The 18422-nt window shown below is 37.9% G+C and overlaps 1 protein-coding gene across 3 annotated transcripts in view; it reads left to right on the top strand.

The window, feature by feature from the left end:
• Positions 1-18422, top strand: part of LOC149540847 (ALBINO3-like protein 2, chloroplastic) — a 288924-nt gene that overhangs the window by 9980 nt on the left and 260522 nt on the right. For all 3 annotated transcript variants that reach the window (XM_089801913.1, XM_089801912.1, XM_089801911.1), the window contains exon 3: positions 7807-7928. In XM_089801913.1, the coding sequence (XP_089658039.1) occupies positions 7807-7928 (122 nt within the window). The remainder of the gene's footprint in view (positions 1-7806; positions 7929-18422) is intronic.

The following is an 18422-nucleotide window of genomic DNA, read 5'->3' as shown; positions in this document are numbered from 1 at the left end:
CTGTGGCCCTATGGCCACTCTTGTTCTTGGGTCTAGGTATTTTCTGTTGTTTGTTGATGATTTCAGTAGAAAGATGTGGGTGTATTTCCTTAAAAAGAAATTAGATGCATTTCCTGTATTATAGAAGTTTAAACCTTTAGTTGAAAATGAGTCTGGGAAATCTATTATTACTCTTAGATCAGACAATGGGGGGAATTTTTTTCTAATGCTTTCTCCAGCTTCTTGGATACACATGGCATCAAACACTAGTTAACCACACCCGACACGCCACAGTGTAGTTGAACATTAGAACAGGACAATTACCGAGATGGCTTGATCCATGCTCGAACACAGACATGTTCTGAAGTAGTTTTGGGTAGAAGCAATTAACACTGCAGTTTATCTGTTAAACAGGTCACCTACAGTGGCGGTCAAAGGTAAAACTCTGGAAGAGGCTTGGTCAGGTCGCAAACCCAGAATCAGTCACCTAAAGGTTTTTGGCTCCCTTGCTTTTGTTTGGATCCTTGATGCTTCACGCGCCAAGTTGGATGCCAAGAGTCAAAAACTCATACTTGCTAGATATAGCAGTCTTCACAAAGCCTACCGCCTATCGATGTTGAGACCTCTTGTCTCATCTATAGTCGAGATGTAGTCTTTGATGAGCAGCGAGGACCATTCATGCCTGTTTCTCTTGTTCCTAATCCAGCGGACCAGCCTATGATGGCTCATGATTTGGGAGTTCGGCTTCCATTAGGTCCACCTGATGGGAGGGCTCTAGTAGCTCCTGCAGCTCCAGTTATACCACTGATACCTGTACAGACACCTCCGACTTCTCCTGCAAGATCACCTCACTTTGTAGATGCTTCACCTAAGTTTGATCCTGATTTTTCTGATGAGGATCCTGCTGATCAAGCATCTCCTGGTACTCATGTTGGTCATTCTCCTATCCGGCCTAAGTGGTGGGCTAAGACACTTGCTAATCTTTGTGATGATGAGCTCATTGATGGGAGAACTGCTCAAAAAAAGAGCAGAACTACAGATTCGATTAACTTTGCTTTCATGGCTAACATTCATAGTGTGTTTGAATCTCAAACATATTCCGAGGCTAAAGGAATTCCAAAGTGGGAACAGACAATGACATCTGAACACTAGAGCCTGCTGAAGAACAACACTTGGGTCCTTTTTGATCTTCCATCAAGGAAGAAACCCATTGGCTGCAAATGGGTCTACAAAATCAAATACAAATCGAATGGTACTTTGGATAAGTACAAAGCTCGTTTAGTGGTGAAGGGTTTTTCTCAGCGTCAAGGCATTGATTATGAGGAGACCTTTGCTCCTACTGCAAAGATGAGCACTCTCAGATTAGTCCTAGCAATGGCAGCACAGTTTGGCTAGAAGGTTCATTAGATGGACGTCAAGAGTGCTTTCTTGAATGGTGATCTCCATGAAGAGGTCTACATGACGCAACCTCCTGGTTTCAAGGTTGTTGGTAAAGACCATCAGGTTCTCAGATTGGTAAAAGCTCTCTATGGCTTGAAGTAGGCCTCTCGGGCATGGTACATAAAGATTGATAAGTACCTCAATGATCAAGGCTGCAAGAGGAGTTCTTCAGACTCAAATCTGTACATCAAGACTATTGACAGTGACATCATCCTTCTAGTTATTTATGTGGATGATTTGATCATCACTGACATTTCTACATCCTTGATTTAGGGAATCAAACAAAATTTATGCCAGTGTTTTGATATGACTGACCTTGGGCTCATACATTATTGCCTAAGTGTTGAAGTTTGGCTACAGTCTTCTGGTATATTCATCTCTAAGTCCAAATATGCCAGGGCCCTATTAGACAAATTCCATATGTAGGATTGCAAACCTGCATCTACACCTATGGAGAAAGGTAGTAAGTTATCAGCAAAGTCTGATTCTCTTTCCGTTGATGATACTACATACAGGCAACTAGTAGGCAGCCTCATCTACCTCTCTGCTACTAGGCCTGATATTAGTTTCGCAGTCAGCTATATTTCACTCTTTATGACAGCTCCTAAGGTTGATCATTGGATGGTAGCAAAGCGTGTGCTTCGTTATGTGAAGGGCACTTCAGATTATGGACTTCTGTACTCTTGAAGTTCTAATCCTAAACTCAGTGGGTTCACAGATTCAGATTGGGCAGGCTCTATAGATGATAAAAAGTCAACATCTGGGTATGTGTTCAGTTTGGGATGCGGTGCAGTCACATGGACCAGTAAGAAGCAGCAAGCAGTTTCTCTCTCTTCTATAGAGGCCGAATACAGAGGGATTGTTAAGGCAGGATGTGAAGCTGTTTGGCTTCGTCGGATGCTTGGGGATATGCAGATGTCACCAGAAGGATCGATTACTCTGTTTGTTGATAAAGAAGGCATTATTAAGTTAGCACAAAATCCAGTCTTTCTTGAACGAACCAAGCATGTGGATGTTCACTGTCATTACATACGATAGCTGGTTGAAGATGAGACTGTAGATTTGTAGTATGTTCCTACTACAGATCAGACTGCAAACATTCTCACCAAGCCTCTTGGTCCTGATAAGTTTGTCAAATTTAGAGGACAGCTTGGTGTGATAGATAGATTAACCATTAAGGGAAGGTATTACAATAATAGATAAGTTATCGATTATTAGTTAATGGCTATCTTTTGTAAATATCTAATTAGCTTTAAGTTTGCTTTTGTTTTTTGCTTTCTCTAGAATAGAATGTTTATATTCTTTACGATTGTGTTGTAAGGAAACATCGTCTCGTTCTTTTGTATAAATTGACCATTTGTTCTCTGTTAATAACAAGCAAGTATTTACCAATTATTTCTGTAATAGAGTCAACTACCGGTTATTCAAATCATTTTTCAATATATAGTAATTGACAGCCAATTATAATTTGAGGTTTAATGATTTGTAGCTTCGGTCAGATTAATCTAACCGATGTAATCAAATGTAAAATTGGACTATTGGTCTTGAACATTTGATTCCTATCCTTCACTGATCTGATTATCTGCAACACCATAAGATGATTATGTTTATCATAATAATCTCTGCTATCTATGATTATAGTCAGTGATGATCACCGATTATATATATATATATAGTAATAGTAATAGTAATATATATATATATATATATATATATAGTCGATGATCATATTGATCTTATCATATCGATAATAATGTGTATGGTTGCAGCAAATATCACTTATAATCAATGTTAATGAACAGGTATTATTGTTGAACACAAAGTATCAAATCTTGTCTCACGCAGAGACACGCGGTCTCGTGTAGAGCCATGTCTCTACGTGAGACATGGCCCTTTGATCATATACATATTGGAGGGTGTTCTCGTTCTTCGAATGTACCAAAATCAGTAAGTGCAAAACCAAGATACAACGACAATACTTATCTCAACAACAGTACTTTGCCTCAGTTTAATATTGACTCATAATCATATTGCAGTAACATTGTGCTTCAAGACTAATTCAAAAGGAAGTAACATTGTCATTGTATACATCAGTTTGATATCAATATTGAGATCATAGAAGACCGATATCAACTCATAGCAAATTGGTATTGATATACATTTCCAATTAATATTATTGTAATATTGTGATCAAGAGAGAATATTAAGTATGGTTTGATCTGCATATACACTTGCAAAACTAAGGTTAAAATTAAAATTCTTATAGCATATAAATCTGATCTAACTTTAATATGGTATCAGAGCCAGCATAAGGAAGATCCAAATCAGATTTATAAGAGTTCATCTAAACTACTATTAAATATCTTTAGAATTCTTTATATACTCTACAAAATGATCAATGGCATCAGAATTGAGGATCGACTTGAAGGAGCATCAAACTTTGTATCTTGGAAATTTAAAATAATGCTTGCCCTAAAACAACATGAGTTAGAGTCATTTGTGGAAAAGGAAACATCTATACCTAGCAAAGAGAGTGAGAAACATCAATGGATGATAAACAATAACAAAGCCATGAAGATAATGGTGGATGTTGTGAAGGATCATATAGTTCCAGTCATATCAAAATTAGTTACTGCATATGACATGTTCACAACCTTAGAAAACATGTATGGAATAAATAATACAAGTAGGGTTCTCGCTCTAAAACAACAACTCCACCATGTGAAAATGCATAGGGGAGAATTCATCACATCTTACTCCATAAGGATACCAGAATTAAGAGACCAGCTATCCACCATTGGCCGCACAATTGATAGTAAAGAGTTAACCATGTTGGCTCTAAATGGACTACCAACATCTTGGGAATCATTCATTCAAGGGATAAGTACTCGATCTAAACTTTTTAAGTTTGATCTTTAAAAAACTGATTGCATTCAAGAAGAGTTAAGATTGATCACAATAGGGATTGATTAAAACCCCACTAATGAAGATATTCAAGTACTCAATTCTTACTCTTACAAGAAGGGTAAAAGAGGGACTTTAAAAAGGAAGAAAGACAAATACTTAAATGGAAAACAATCATCTAAGAGGAGGGACATATACTATAAACAGTAAATCACCACTTTAACATTAACAGTAAATCACCACAAATAACATCCACACATATTTGACACTAGGATTTAACGTGGAAACTCAATTTGGGAAAAACCACCAGTAATATGTCACCAATCTTTTCACTCTTTTGAAGTGAGCTCTGTTAGGAGCCAACTTTGTTAAAGGTTACAAAACACACTGTTAAATATGACTTTGTTAAATGATTCAATCACTTTGTTAGGAGTAGCCTTGTTAGAGGACTTTAGAACATTTCATTAGAATGCCACATTGATTAAATGATTTAGATATGACTGTTAGGTCAACCTTGATTAAAAGATTTCAAATTGATACAATGGTTAAAAAGTAACAACAGGTTTTGATCTGACAAATATAACTCACTTTGCGAATTCAGATCTCAGTCCGGCTCAAAAGTTGATCCATTGATTGACTTTCATTGTTATCTTAATTTCTGATTCGCTTGGCAACCCTTCAAGCAATCACACTTCTCTTTTCAACTCTTTTGATTTGCTTGGCAACCCTTCAAGCAATCATACTTACAGGGCTATGTTGACTCAGATTTGGTAGGGGATATTGATACCAGGCGGAATACTATAGGTTATGTATTTACTGTTGGTGGAGCAGCTGTGAGCTGGGTTTCTAGGTTACAGAAGGTTAATGCTTTATCCACTACAGAGCCAGAGTATGTTGCTGCTACAAAGGCCACCAAGTAGAGGATATGGCTTCAATTCTTTTTGGAAGAATTGGGACACCCTCTGAGGGATAATTATTTGTTTACAGGTAGCCAGAGTGTCATTCATCTTACAAAGAATTCAGTTCTGCATTCAAAGACAAAATACATTCAGTTGTGGTACCATTTCATTAGGTCAGTTTTGGATGATGGACTGTTAAAGCTAGGCAAAATACATACAGATGACAATCTAGCATATATGTTTATAAAGGTAGTGACAAGGGACTTCCTCTTCAACTTCGGTTGGTCTTCTAGACTAAATAGGAATAAAATGAACAGCAAAGTCCAAGGTGGTTTGATTCAGTGGGAGCTCCATGTGGTAGCGGTATTGCTACAGGATCAGTCTCCAAGTGGGAGATTGTTATCTAGTTTAGAGTTTGATCAGTCCCCAAGTGGGAGATTGTTAGTTTGTGGTGATTGATTAGGAAAGTACTGTACATACTTCATAAATTCTTTGGGGCTTGGGGCATTGCCTCGAAATTTTTTTTGGGCCCTATTTTATTGAGATTTTGGGCCGACATGTAATTATTAATTATAACCCTAAAGCGGTAAAAATACTTGTATAAAAAGGCTTAAGGTTAGGGATTGTTTCAGTATGGTGATGCGAAAATTGGTTCTTGCGGCAATATTGAGTTGTAAGGGATTACGGATTGTAATCAGGTTGTAATCACTAGATCGTAATAATATCGGACTTGTTGTTTGGTGGACATAGCGCAGGGATTGGGTAAACCACGTTAAATCTTGATGTCTTCTGTTCTCTTCTGTGTGATCTATTATTTTTTGATATTGTTTATATTTGCATGCAATTGTTATTTTTGTTCGTGGTTTAATCCTAACAGACTATTCTCTAGGGAAAAGATCAAGACAAATAAATCTTATAATAAAAAACACTTTTAATAATTATTCTCAACAATATATTATTGTATTTTAATTATAAGAAAATTAGAAATTCGATTCCAATATTCAATGTAAGTATTGGTGGGTGATTTGTTCAATGCCCAGCCACATTTTACTATGCTTGCAACCTTCTAGTTGTTATGCCCGCTATGTGATTTTCGTTGACACCCTCTCATAATGTTTGACCAATGATATTTTATGAAATGCATTAATGTGTCAGCCAATGGAATGTCGACATTTACAAATAAAAATAAAAATTTAACTCTCCTTTTGCAAGTGTTACCTTATGGAATGTGCTTGTCTATACATGTACTTCCCTCGTGACCAGTGTTCCTTGTCCCATCTATATCCAAGGTGGATGCTCTAGTTGATTTCCTATGTTTTTGTATGTACTGTGCAAGAAGATCGTCTTCCTCGGGAGCCCATAAGCCTCTCTTGAGACTCTCTATCAACAAGGAGTTTGCCTCATTTCAATTGCTAACCCTAAATAGGGTTTTAAGATTCCACGAAGCTCTTCTATTCCATGAATTATTTACATCCGCGGCTATCCTGATCACGATATCTCAGTCTAAATATTAAGGTAAATTCATGTAATATTGCTTTCCAACTATGAATCCTAAAGTCGAGATATCTTTTGCATTTCCAAATATAATATTAACCTTCCTTCGGTAATGTGTAATGTCTCCCCTTTCAAACTGCAGTTGCATGCACCTGACTCTTTGTCTTAATTTCATTCGTTGTGAATGCCAAGATGCTTTCTATTGCTATTCTCATTGGCAGGAATTAACCTTTATTTCTGTTCTAATTCTTCATTGATATCTTCCTTCCAAGCTTTGTTTTTATTTGATTTACATGTGCAAGTAAGGCTTTGATACCATGTTGAGAAATGAGGATTGCTTGCAGATGTAATTGCATTGCTTGTAAGGTATATGTTTTCCAATGGCAGCAATATCACTCTCATTTATATTAAGGAAGAGACATGGGGAGACATGTCTATCCATTATTGTTTAATTAATATAATAACAAATGATAATTTAATTAATTTTATAAATATATATATATATATCCAACTGAAGCTACCAAACATTAACAAATTTTGGTGGTTTTTGGATGACTCGCTGAATCGGCGATTCATGGCGATGAAATCACCAATTTGGTTCAATGATTCAAAAAAAATTGTGAAGCCCAAATTGAATCGCCAAACTGGCTATCTCTGCGATTTTTGGGCAATTCTTGTTACTATGGTATAGATAGAACATAAATCGAAGCAATATCATTAGGCAATACACTAAGATCATATATGTTGTCTGGGTTCAATGTTCATTTTGGATTTGAGGTCTAAAACCATAAGATCGATTCTAGATGTTCCAACTCACTTGCTGATTTTAAGTCAAACATTGATTTGGTATAAATTACTTGTTTCTAGCTTTTTCTTCTGCTCTTTTGGGTTGTAGAAATTAAAGTCTAAGATATAAAAGTGCTTTTAATTGTTATATTCTTTTCGTTTGGTTTTGCTTTTTGAATACATTCTTATATTTCCATTTCCAGTTATTTGAACATTTTATGTTTGCATAAACTAGTTACAAATATCATGGTATCTCTTTGGTCTACCCTTTTCCTACGTATTCATATTTTCTATGTGATTTCAGTGGAACCATTTCTACAAGTGCCTGGATCAGATTTTCTTAAGCAATTTGCGCTTTTTAGACGTCAAAGGCGAGCTATTGGATGTCCAACCTTTTTGTGGGTTTTTGCGACCCCTGCTATTCAGGTATTTGACCATTGAACTAAATTTGAATTAGCTCGTTATGTAACATTTAGCAATAGCAAGATATTTTAAGAAAATTCACACTCAACATTTTTAACATAATTATTTTGTTAAACAACAAAGAAAAGTCACATGACCATGTAATCTTCCAAAATAAAGCAGACTGTCTTTATTTAGAATGACTATTTATATCACCCTTGCTTAACTGTAGAGGTGGTAATGAATTCTAATAACTTAATTGAATTTGAAAGTACATTTAATGATGCATTCTTATTCACTATATGAAATTAAAGTGAAGATGCTTTAGAATAAGCTATTTTCATGGCAGGGAGGCCTCCTCAATTTGAATAAGGTTTGTGTTGCCCCACTTTTCGTTCTCTACCGATTAGCAAAAGTGGACATTTGTGTTTTAATGGGAGGAGTGAATTCTTGGTTTTGTTTGAGTCTAGGTCTAAGCCCTTTTAGGTTAGACAAGTCTCCATCGGATTTTCCCTTTTCTTCTTCTCGTCATTCCTAGCCGGGTGGTTTTCCATTTTGTCAAGTGATCTTATGGGTAGGTTAGTGCTGAGTTTGATGGAGATTCATGTTACTCATTCAATGATCAACTACGAGTTATACCTGTTTACGGCCTTTCACCAGTTGAAAAGCTGATGCTTGTGGAAATTTGGAAATTGTCTTCTCCTTGGCGGGTTTTCTACCCATGAGAATGATTTTCCGTGAAAGACACATACGATCAACAAGGCATCCCGCAGTGAATGAATGTTTCTTGTGCGATTATGACTTCGAAAAATGGTTCAAATTCGTCATAGCCCTTATAATCGTCCCCAATGGTTAACTTAGAACTGACTTCTTCTTAGTAGGTTTTCAACCCATGAGGTTGGTTTTCCGAAAAGGCAATTTAGAATGAAAAGGAACGATAAGTGGTCTTTGACAAGGTCTTCGCACCTCATTTAAACATTTCCGATTTCAAGATTGGCAATTGTTAAAGTTCAACTAAGAAAGGAAACATTGGTGGAGAAACAAAAATTGTCTTCTCCTCGGTGGGTTTTCAACCCATGAAGACAGTTTCTCGAATTCGAAAGAAAATCAAGCTAATGATCAAGTTAGATTCATAATTTGGGTGTAGAATATCTTGGAATGATAATGAAGAGAACCTAACCATTATTGAAAAGAGATAATGATCAGGATCCGACTTAGTGGACATTCTCCTACGGAGTACTGTAATGGTACGTTCCCGAAACTTAAAGGAAAACGGGAAAGTAAGTTGTAGATATATAGAAAGTTACCGTTGAACCCAACGGAATAGTGAAAAGACCCCTAGATGCCCGTTACACCCTCGCATTCACTATTTCAATGGGTATCTCCTTCAATTCATTTGTGTGGTGCGAAATCTGAAGATCAATGGATGGATCGAGGCTCCCATATATATGGGAATATAAACAATTGAACAAACTACCGCTCTTTCTTTGAATTGCTATTCTCTTTATGTGCATAACTTTTGAAAAAGCCAGTAACTTTTGCATTAACCATTCCTTTCTCAATTCAAATCTCACTCTTGAAGTCATGGCAACCAGATTTGCGGGTTTTGACAGGTTGACTGGAATCAAATCCCAGTTGCAGAATTTCACAGACACCTCTCTTCGTTTCTACAACATGGAGGATTTTCAAAAGAGAGTGAAGTTTGAGCAGATTCACCCCATTACTGAGAAACTCCGAGGATGTGGATTGGTCGAGGCAGCTAGTTTTCCGATTGTAGTTTAGGCCTTGGAGTTAATCTACGAATGTATACATCATTACAACCCGGAGACAAGGCAAATTGTGCTACCTGATGACATAGTGTTGATTTCAATTGATAGGCAAATTGTGGTGAATTGCCTTCGAGTACCGGAACAGGAAGAATTCTCAAACTTGACCTATGGAGGAGCCGTTTTCGAGTTCTCCACAAAGAAGATGATCTGGAGGAAAGAAATCATGCAGACATGGTTCCAGAAACCACGGTTTGCTAAGAGTAAAGTTCCTTAGACCTTGTTTGGGACCAACCTCAAACCAGAGATTATTGATATACTAGTCCTCCTGCATAGATTGAAAGGTGAGGTAGAAGCTTTGAATTTCATTGAGCAGTATTTCTTTTTAGTACAAGTCATTTACACCCAATATATTGATTGGGCCTATGAGGTAAGCGAAATTCTGTCTAATGCTCTACGTGCTGCAAAATTTTACAATACATTCTATATGTCCTCTTTCCTCATCTATATGTTCGCCTCATTGCAACTATGGCCAGACCTCCCAAGAGTGGAGAATTTTCCTGAGTTTTATCCATGCCTACAGTTGGAAATTAGCTATGCAGAGCATGTGAAAGTTAATGATGCATTCACTATGAGGATTTGCAGGGAACTATAGGGATGTCCAAAAAGGAGATTCAGTCCTGAAGCCATGGCAGCCATTACCCAGTTTGGGAGTAATTTCATCCAATTCTCATCCTTTTCTTATTTGCGTCTTGCAGCTTTTGATGGTTTCTCCTTGAAGCTACCAAGATATCCCAGTAACATGCTCGTGTGGCAGGCCATTGAAGTGAACGTGTTGAGCGGGAGCTTGAAGAAGAAGGGGTACGAATTCCCCATGAAGGTGGGGGCTTTCAGCTGGGACACCCGCTCTAATGCCAAGAACATGTTGAAGGTATTCAAGATGAAGTGTAAGTTGGACATGTATGAAGTCCTGAGACCCATGTTCGACCCGAATGGGTATGCAAGGGATGTTTTGCAAATTGGAAGTTTAATTAAGCACATTGCCACCATTGAGGATTACTGGGCTGATTGCAAGAATGAGTACGAGAACTGTGACTGAACCTTAGCCAGATTAATGGTCGATTAGGTGAAAATGTACAAAGTCAACATTGATGTAAAAGGAATAGAGAATGATGGCCAGAACATGTATAGCAACACTTACCTGACAAAGCTCAAAGGCACTCCAATAAGCTCAGAACCTTATGAAGACACTGGGGAAGAGCTAGATAGAATGATGGCTTGAATCTATAAGAGGACCGAAAAATGGGTCGAATGGACCACAGCTGGGAGTCGGAGCAAAGGCACATCCGCTCAAGCTTCTCCAAAAGTTGTAGCGGCTTCTTCTTCCCAAGGCGGTACATCAAGTGCAACATTATCTATTACTCAAGGGCCACAACCATCAGATGGAGGCGATCAACTTCCTGATAAAAGCATTGCCTTGACCAGAACTTGTCAGGACGACTCTCTACCTATAATTGGAACTCCATCAGAAGCCGAGAAGAAGAGGGCGGAGGAATTAAAAGATGGTGCAGTCACACTTGCTCTCTTACCCCATAGCAGTTTGATCCCATTTGTGAGTGCAACACCACTCCTTCCAAGTAGTCCCCAAGCACAAGTAGATCTTGGAGATGGTGGAAGCAGTGAGAGTGAGTCTACTGAGTCCGATGAAGCGGCAAAGAAGACTACGAAAGCAGAGAAAGGCCCAAAATCTTCAAAGCTCATTTCATAGGCCCCTAAGAATCCTTTCTGTTTGGCCACAAAAACAATGACCCCGATCAAGAGAAAGATGTTTAGTATAGATACACTTGGGACTGCATCCAAGGTGATCGGCACAGAGTCATGGCTGGAGGACACCTTAGATAGAAAAAGGAAGAGGAAAGAGGAAGGAGTTCCTAATAAAGATACTTTATCTCTGGCTATCCACTTTGGATCAGCGCTGAGCAAAGTCAAAAAGCAGAAGACCTTGTCAATTCTTGGACAAGACCCAGACACAGGGCATCTGATGATGGAAATTGCCAAACCCACTAAAGAGGGAAGAATCGAAGATATGTCTGCGGATGATTTTGCCCTGCATTCTGTGGATCTTGGGAAAGTCACACATGACACCAAGGTTGGCCTATGGAAGTCAACAAATGATGTGATAGAGGGACAACTTGAAAGCCTTAAATTATCAAAAGTCAGAATGAAGGCAAAAATTCATGAACTCCATGGCTTTATTAGGCAGTTAGTCACCCTGTTGGCAAGCATTTCTGGAATGTCAATTACTAGTGATCCCACTGCTATTGATGTTCATAAAAGCACTCATCTCTTAGCTACAAGAAGACAAACATTTCGGTTAGATTGGTAGGAGTGGAGTGGGAAACTCAAGATAGAAGGACTTGCCATTATAGAGTAGATCGACAATGCAATACTAAGGCTCGAAACATAGAAGGACAATATTTCAGCCAATCGAGCCACCCTAGCAGCAGAGAAAGTTAAGAGTGAAGAATGTATTTCTTTGCTGAAGATGATTATCGATATGAAGGCTAAGGAGGCTGTGGAAGCAAAGATTCTGCCGAGGGGAGATGAGCCTCTATTTGAGTGGCTCCAGAGCATGCAGTTCAAGTCTAAAATGATCCTGGCGGTAGAGGAACGACTTAAAGAAACAAAAGCCAAGTGAAAAAGGATCAAGACAGAGACTATGAACTCTTAAATGGTCTACATATAGATTCCCAAACTATTGGACAAGGAAAGGGGATCATTGGAGTGGCCATCATGCAAAAGAACTTCACCAGTTATATAGATGGCTTGACGGAGATATCTTCCAATCATTGGAACAGAGTTTCCAAACTCCAAAAACTTGGCGGGTGTGTACATGTGGCTATGGAGGAGATACAAGAGCGGTTAAATGTTGTCAAAGATTTAGTCAAAGAGCATTCCAAGTGGCTCCTGAGATACACTAATGTACATGTTCATAGACATGAAGAATTGATTCCATTCATTGTCGCCGCCAAGGCCTATAAGGCAAAGTCAAAAAAGGGAAAGAAGGCAAAGTGATTCATATCCCGCCCTTTCATATTTTGATGTGATGATTGTAATGGACAAATTGGCTCCTTGCCATTTGTCAATTTTGAGGAGATGAACCGATTTGAGTCTTTGAGGAGATGAACCGATTTGAGTCCCCTTTTGTAACGGTCATCTCAAAATCGTATATGTACTAAATTGAAGGATTAATGAAAGGTCGGCTAATTTTTGGGGTGAAATAGTTGATGTTGCATAGACAATTGAATGGTATTTTGTGTCAATTATTTTGTGTTCCCTTTTTTCTATGTTAGTTTTATGTTTTCTCTTTCGTCTGAATTGAATCAAGGAATTAATAGAGTTTCATTCCCCTGTTTCGAAACAGTAAACTGAAGATAATAGTGTTGTTATCATAAGTTTAAGAGAAATCTCTTTCCATGCTTTCTTTAAGTCAGTCTTTTTCGTCTCCGGAGTTAGTTTCTTACTAATATCAGTTTAGTTTTAGATAGCATACATTGTTGAGTTGTTAAGCTTTGCAGGTTCATAAGATGTGTGAATCCATAGACTTAACTAATCTTAAATTTCCAACTCTTGCCTAAGATAGTTCCTGTTTAGGCCTAGCTTGTTTCACCTTTTCTGTTCTTGGGTTAAGAACATGCCCCATCTTAGAATTAAAAGCAAACATAATTCATTGCAAATCATAAATACTAAGTTGCCGGATTCGTCCCTTGCTGCCCGGATTCGGGTCCGGGTCCGCACGGGTCCGGATTCACCCCCGGGTTCGCTGCGGGTCCGGGCAAGGTCCTTAGTTTTGACTGTGGATTTGTCTGGGACCTTGCTAGAGCGAACCCAGATGAACCCACAGTGAACCTGGGGCTAAAAACAACTTTAAAGAGTGTTTTTTAAATTGTTTCTTTTGTAACTCTCAAAGGAACTTAATAAAAAACATTTCACTCATCTAATCCCTTATGTCAAGGAGGAGGACGATGATATAGCAGCATATGGGACTAGTGGAACCAGTTTGGGTTCCAATGATGAAGCTCTAGATATAGTTGCAGTTGGGGATGAAGCCATTGATCTCTCATTTTATGATGATCCAATTGACCCTTGAAGGGCATTTGATACTATGATTATTGATAATCTACTAAACACTTGTAATCTATCATCATGTTTCAAACTTTCAAACTTTATTATTTGATGAACTAGTCTTTGTTTTGCAATTTAGTAATTCAATGTATTATTTGATGAACTAGTCTATGTTTTGCAATTTAGTAATTCGATGTATAATTTTCTTTACAATCATGAAGATAGATTAATGAGCGAGTATTTAATGTTTTTAGATTCAGGTAAAATCATGTTTTGAAGGGACCCAAAACCCTTTGGCATTTGGCATTGATCAATGATCAAGCAACAATTGTTCATATTGTGAAATGATTTTGTTTTGCAACTATGCATGTTTCTCTTTTGTGTGTGTGTGTATCCTCACGAACCCAAATGTGGAAAAAAAAAATTGCCCGAACCCATGAACCGAACCCCAAACCCGAACCCGTCCCCGAACCCGAATTGGCAACTTAGCATAAATGCAATAGGGCGCTGTACCTAAGAATTCGGAGGGGAGTTAGTCATTTAATAACAACTTCCCAACTGTTGTAATCAGATGTTGTTCACAAAATTTGGGCATTTATGAGTTAAATCAAAAAAACAATCTGTTTGCCAACAGATTGATTGAATCAATCAGCTACCATTCTATTGGAGGAAGGAGGTTGAACAAACAATCCAACCCAGGGGTGAAGCTTCTATCTCCGATAGAAACAAACTAGTCCTCCAATCCAGCTAAAAACTATACTTCATTATGTTCTCACAAAAAATCTTAGCTTGCTTGACTAGTAAAGAGCTTAAGGCATACTTTCATTCTCTCAGATGAAATTTAGAAAGGCAGAAATGCAAAGGAAATGCAGGAATAGAGAAACTCACCATTGGAATATTTGTTATAAGCAATGGGCTCAGTTAGGTAGAAACACCAATCCTCTTTTGACTTGTTGGAAACTTGCATGATGAGTTTAGGTTCATGCATTCTGTCTTTGTAAAAGTTAAGACATAAAGATGGAAGTCTTTGTGCCTTGCATTCATGCCCCGTCATAAACTGTAATATCCCGGATGGATTTTTTCCCAAACTTGTCTCAAAAACAAATTTCAGAATATAACCAGATTGCTTATGCAATAAATTTCCAGATTTGAGCAGCAAATAAACAACAATTGCTCATATAGAAAGCCTCAGAAATTTCTGTTGCATTATTAAACAACAATACAATAACATGTACAACAAAAACTTATGTAAAATCTTCAGCATACGTTATTGCATTATACAACAGCAATACAATATCAATCCCCAAATGTCCAATCTTAAAAACGGTATTGCGGTTAGATTGGAAGCACGTAGCAAAGAACCTGTAACTCCAATGTTAGCTCGGAAATGAACTCACCACCAATGTTAAACTGGGTTGGTGTTCAATCTGACGAACTGAGTCTGAAGGTTTTCGGCCTTAGGCTCTAATCAGAAAGCTGAAAGCTCATTCAATGTTTCTCCAAGAGAAACTCAAAGTATAAATTCAAAATGATAAAATAAAACCTGCTGAAAGTGAACTAGCTTCCTTCTTTTAAAGCTCAAACAATGTGACTCTTCAACTTCTCTCAGGTCTTTCGTCTTATTCCCCTTTTGTCACCTTTTAGCTCCCTTAAATAGTATTAAATTAGCCCTTTTTTAATTCTACATTAAGCTCCCAAAAACCAAATTTAATTTTATGTGTTTGATCTTACTTTTCTCAATGTCCCATAAAGGGGACATTACAGTCCTCCCTCCTTGAGATTGCTTGCCCTCTCACGAGTCCAAAATCCAATACTAGGATCCCATGTCAATTTGTGAAGTACAAATGCATTTGTAGCTTGCACGATTCTGATCTTAACTGCATCAAATCTCAAACTTTGCAATATCATAGCAAAATCCTCAAAATGCCATGTATATATCCGGTCAACATCTGGATCCCATAGCATCCCATCAACATGATTGTAGGAGTAATGAGTGTCTAACAACCTATTAGCCAACTGAACGAATAGATCACCCACCCAAAACCAAGAAAATGCATGAAGTTTAACTCGTAAGTCCATCACGTATCGCTGTCATAAATCGGACCAGCTATACTGCTGTCACTGTGCCCCTGCACTGGAAGGGTAGTCATCTCATAAGGTGTGTGCCTCAAGGTGATATATCTGCAGTAATCAACCTACAACTCACTAACTTCTAGGGGCTGAACAAAATTTGAAAAATTTATAGTAGACCAAACATAGAAATCATTGACAACTGAAGTGTGCACAAATATAAAATTGCCAACTAGCAAATAAATCGCTATCATCTCATGAAGACTTGGTGATGTCTCTAGATAATTGATAGAAACTATCAAAAATACATTGAGGACAATTCTTGATTTTTCAGCATCCCCATTAGTATTACCTCTCTAATCAACATCTCCATTAATGAATCGACTGCATAAGTACTTGGTGGTATTCTTTGATGATATCCTTATTTACAACAAAACTAGGGAAGAACACCTGAAACACTTAAATGAAGTCCTAAGGATCATGAAGGCTCAATCCTTGTTCTCCAAGCAATCCAAGTGTGAATTTAGAATGACAGAAATATTATACCTAGAGCACATTGTCAACAAATATGGAGTGTAGGTCCACCAAGAGAAGATTCAAGCTATCTTGGATTGGCCCCCACCAAAATTGCTCTCTGAATTGTGAGGGTTCTTAGGTTTGTGCAGTTACTACCGAAGGTTTGTAAACGTTTTCTCTTCGCTCAACGCACCATTAAGAGATCTAACTAAGAAAGGTTCCTTTCAGTGGAATGAAAGAGCGCAACACACTTTTGATAAGTTAAAAGAAGCAATGGGCACTTGTTCGGTTCTCACCTTACCCAATTTCACAGAACCATTCATTCTAGAGTGATGCATTTGGAGAGGGAATTGGTGCAGTATTAATGCAAAATAGATACCTTATAGCCTATGAGAGTCGAAAGCTTACGAAAGTGGAGCGTCTATATTCTATTTATGACAAAAAGATGTTGGCCATCGTGCACGCACTAACCAAATTCCGACAGTATCTGGTAAGCGCCAAGTTTGTCGTTCGTACCAATCAAAATAGTTTGCGATATTTTTTCGAGCAACTAGATTTAAACTAAAAGCAACAAAAATGGGTAAGATTTAGGCTTTTGATTTTGACATTGAATATGTGAAGGGGTAGAACAATGTGGTTGCAGATGCCCTGTAAAGAAAACTTGCCATTTGTTTACCATCTTAGATCTCAGCTGATTGAAAAGCACACTTATTGGTGGAATATTCCAAAAACACATTTGTATGTAAGCTAATGGACAGCGACACTGAGGATGATTGATATAAGGTGGAGGATGACATCATTTACTATAAGGATTGGATATACTTGGTACCTGAATCCAAATTGAAGCTGAAAATTCTAAAGGAAATACATGACTCACCTTTGGCCGGACACCCAGGGTTTCTCAAAACCTATAGACAACTCAGGAGAGGTTCCCATGGAAGGGACTTAAGGGAGATGTATTGGAGTGATACGGGAATGTGCAGTTGGGTTACAAATCTGAACACACTTTACCTGTTGGGTTACTACAACCCTTACCTATACCAGAATGGAAGTGGGAAAGCATCTCTATGGACTTCATCACCAAGCTTCCTAACTTCCCTTTGGGCCCGTTTGGTTGCTAGAATATAATTCGAGAATTGGCATTCCAAAACCTTGATTTGGGATTCTGGAACTTGAAATCCAGATTATTGTTTTGAGGATTTGATTTGGGACCGTTTGGTTCACCAAGAATTCATTATGAGAATGCACATTTTCACCGTTTGTTTGCACATTTTTGGAATTGGAATATCGACTAGAATAAGCCTTGCTGTCTCAAGCGACGCCCGCTCTGCCGTTATCACTGATCTCCCTCTCACTTGAACTTCATAACGCCGTACAAAGATCGAATGAATTTTAACTAGAATAACAATATCCACCCCTTTTTAGAGCATCCTCTAGTAGGATTTATTCTCTCGTACCAAATCCTCGAAATCACAAGCACATAATCCAGATAAATGTAGCATAAATAAGACAAAAATGAATCCAAAACCAAAGATTATACACCAAGAAATATCATGCCAGCCATGTGATGACACTAATAAGCTACTGATGACAAATCTTTAGCAAGGTCTTCAAAAACTTATGTTGCAATATGTTTACAAAGCAAAAAGGCAAAAGTATGAGCATTTCCGAGGCTCTACCGTATATACCACAGCCAAATTAGTGCGGCATTGCATCGCCAATGTAGCAGAGGAATCCATGAGAACAAATTTTTAACTGGAGAAAATGGAGAGCAAAACGTTTGGCAGAGATAAAATGGAGTGCAAATGGCAATATAATTTAGCAGACAAAAAGTTTGAGTGCCAAAAAAAATTAGGTCTGCTGGACATAAAAAAGTTTCTTTTGTATTAATTTACAATGCTCGTTTTTCCCAAAATTGGAATTAAAACAGGTATTGGACCAATACCAACTATTTGGAAGGAAGACCGAATCCTCGAATTGGGGGATAAATGAGGATACGAAATTCTAATTTTCTTGTATTCCAATTCTTATTTCGTCGACC

Source organism: Cupressus sempervirens, chromosome 9, assembly GCF_028749045.1.
Source record: "Cupressus sempervirens isolate cs-2001-9-10 chromosome 9, ASM2874904v1, whole genome shotgun sequence".
Lineage (NCBI taxonomy): Eukaryota > Viridiplantae > Streptophyta > Pinopsida > Cupressales > Cupressaceae > Cupressus > Cupressus sempervirens.
Note: the sequence above shows the minus strand (reverse complement) of the source record. Positions and strands in the feature narration are given on the sequence as shown.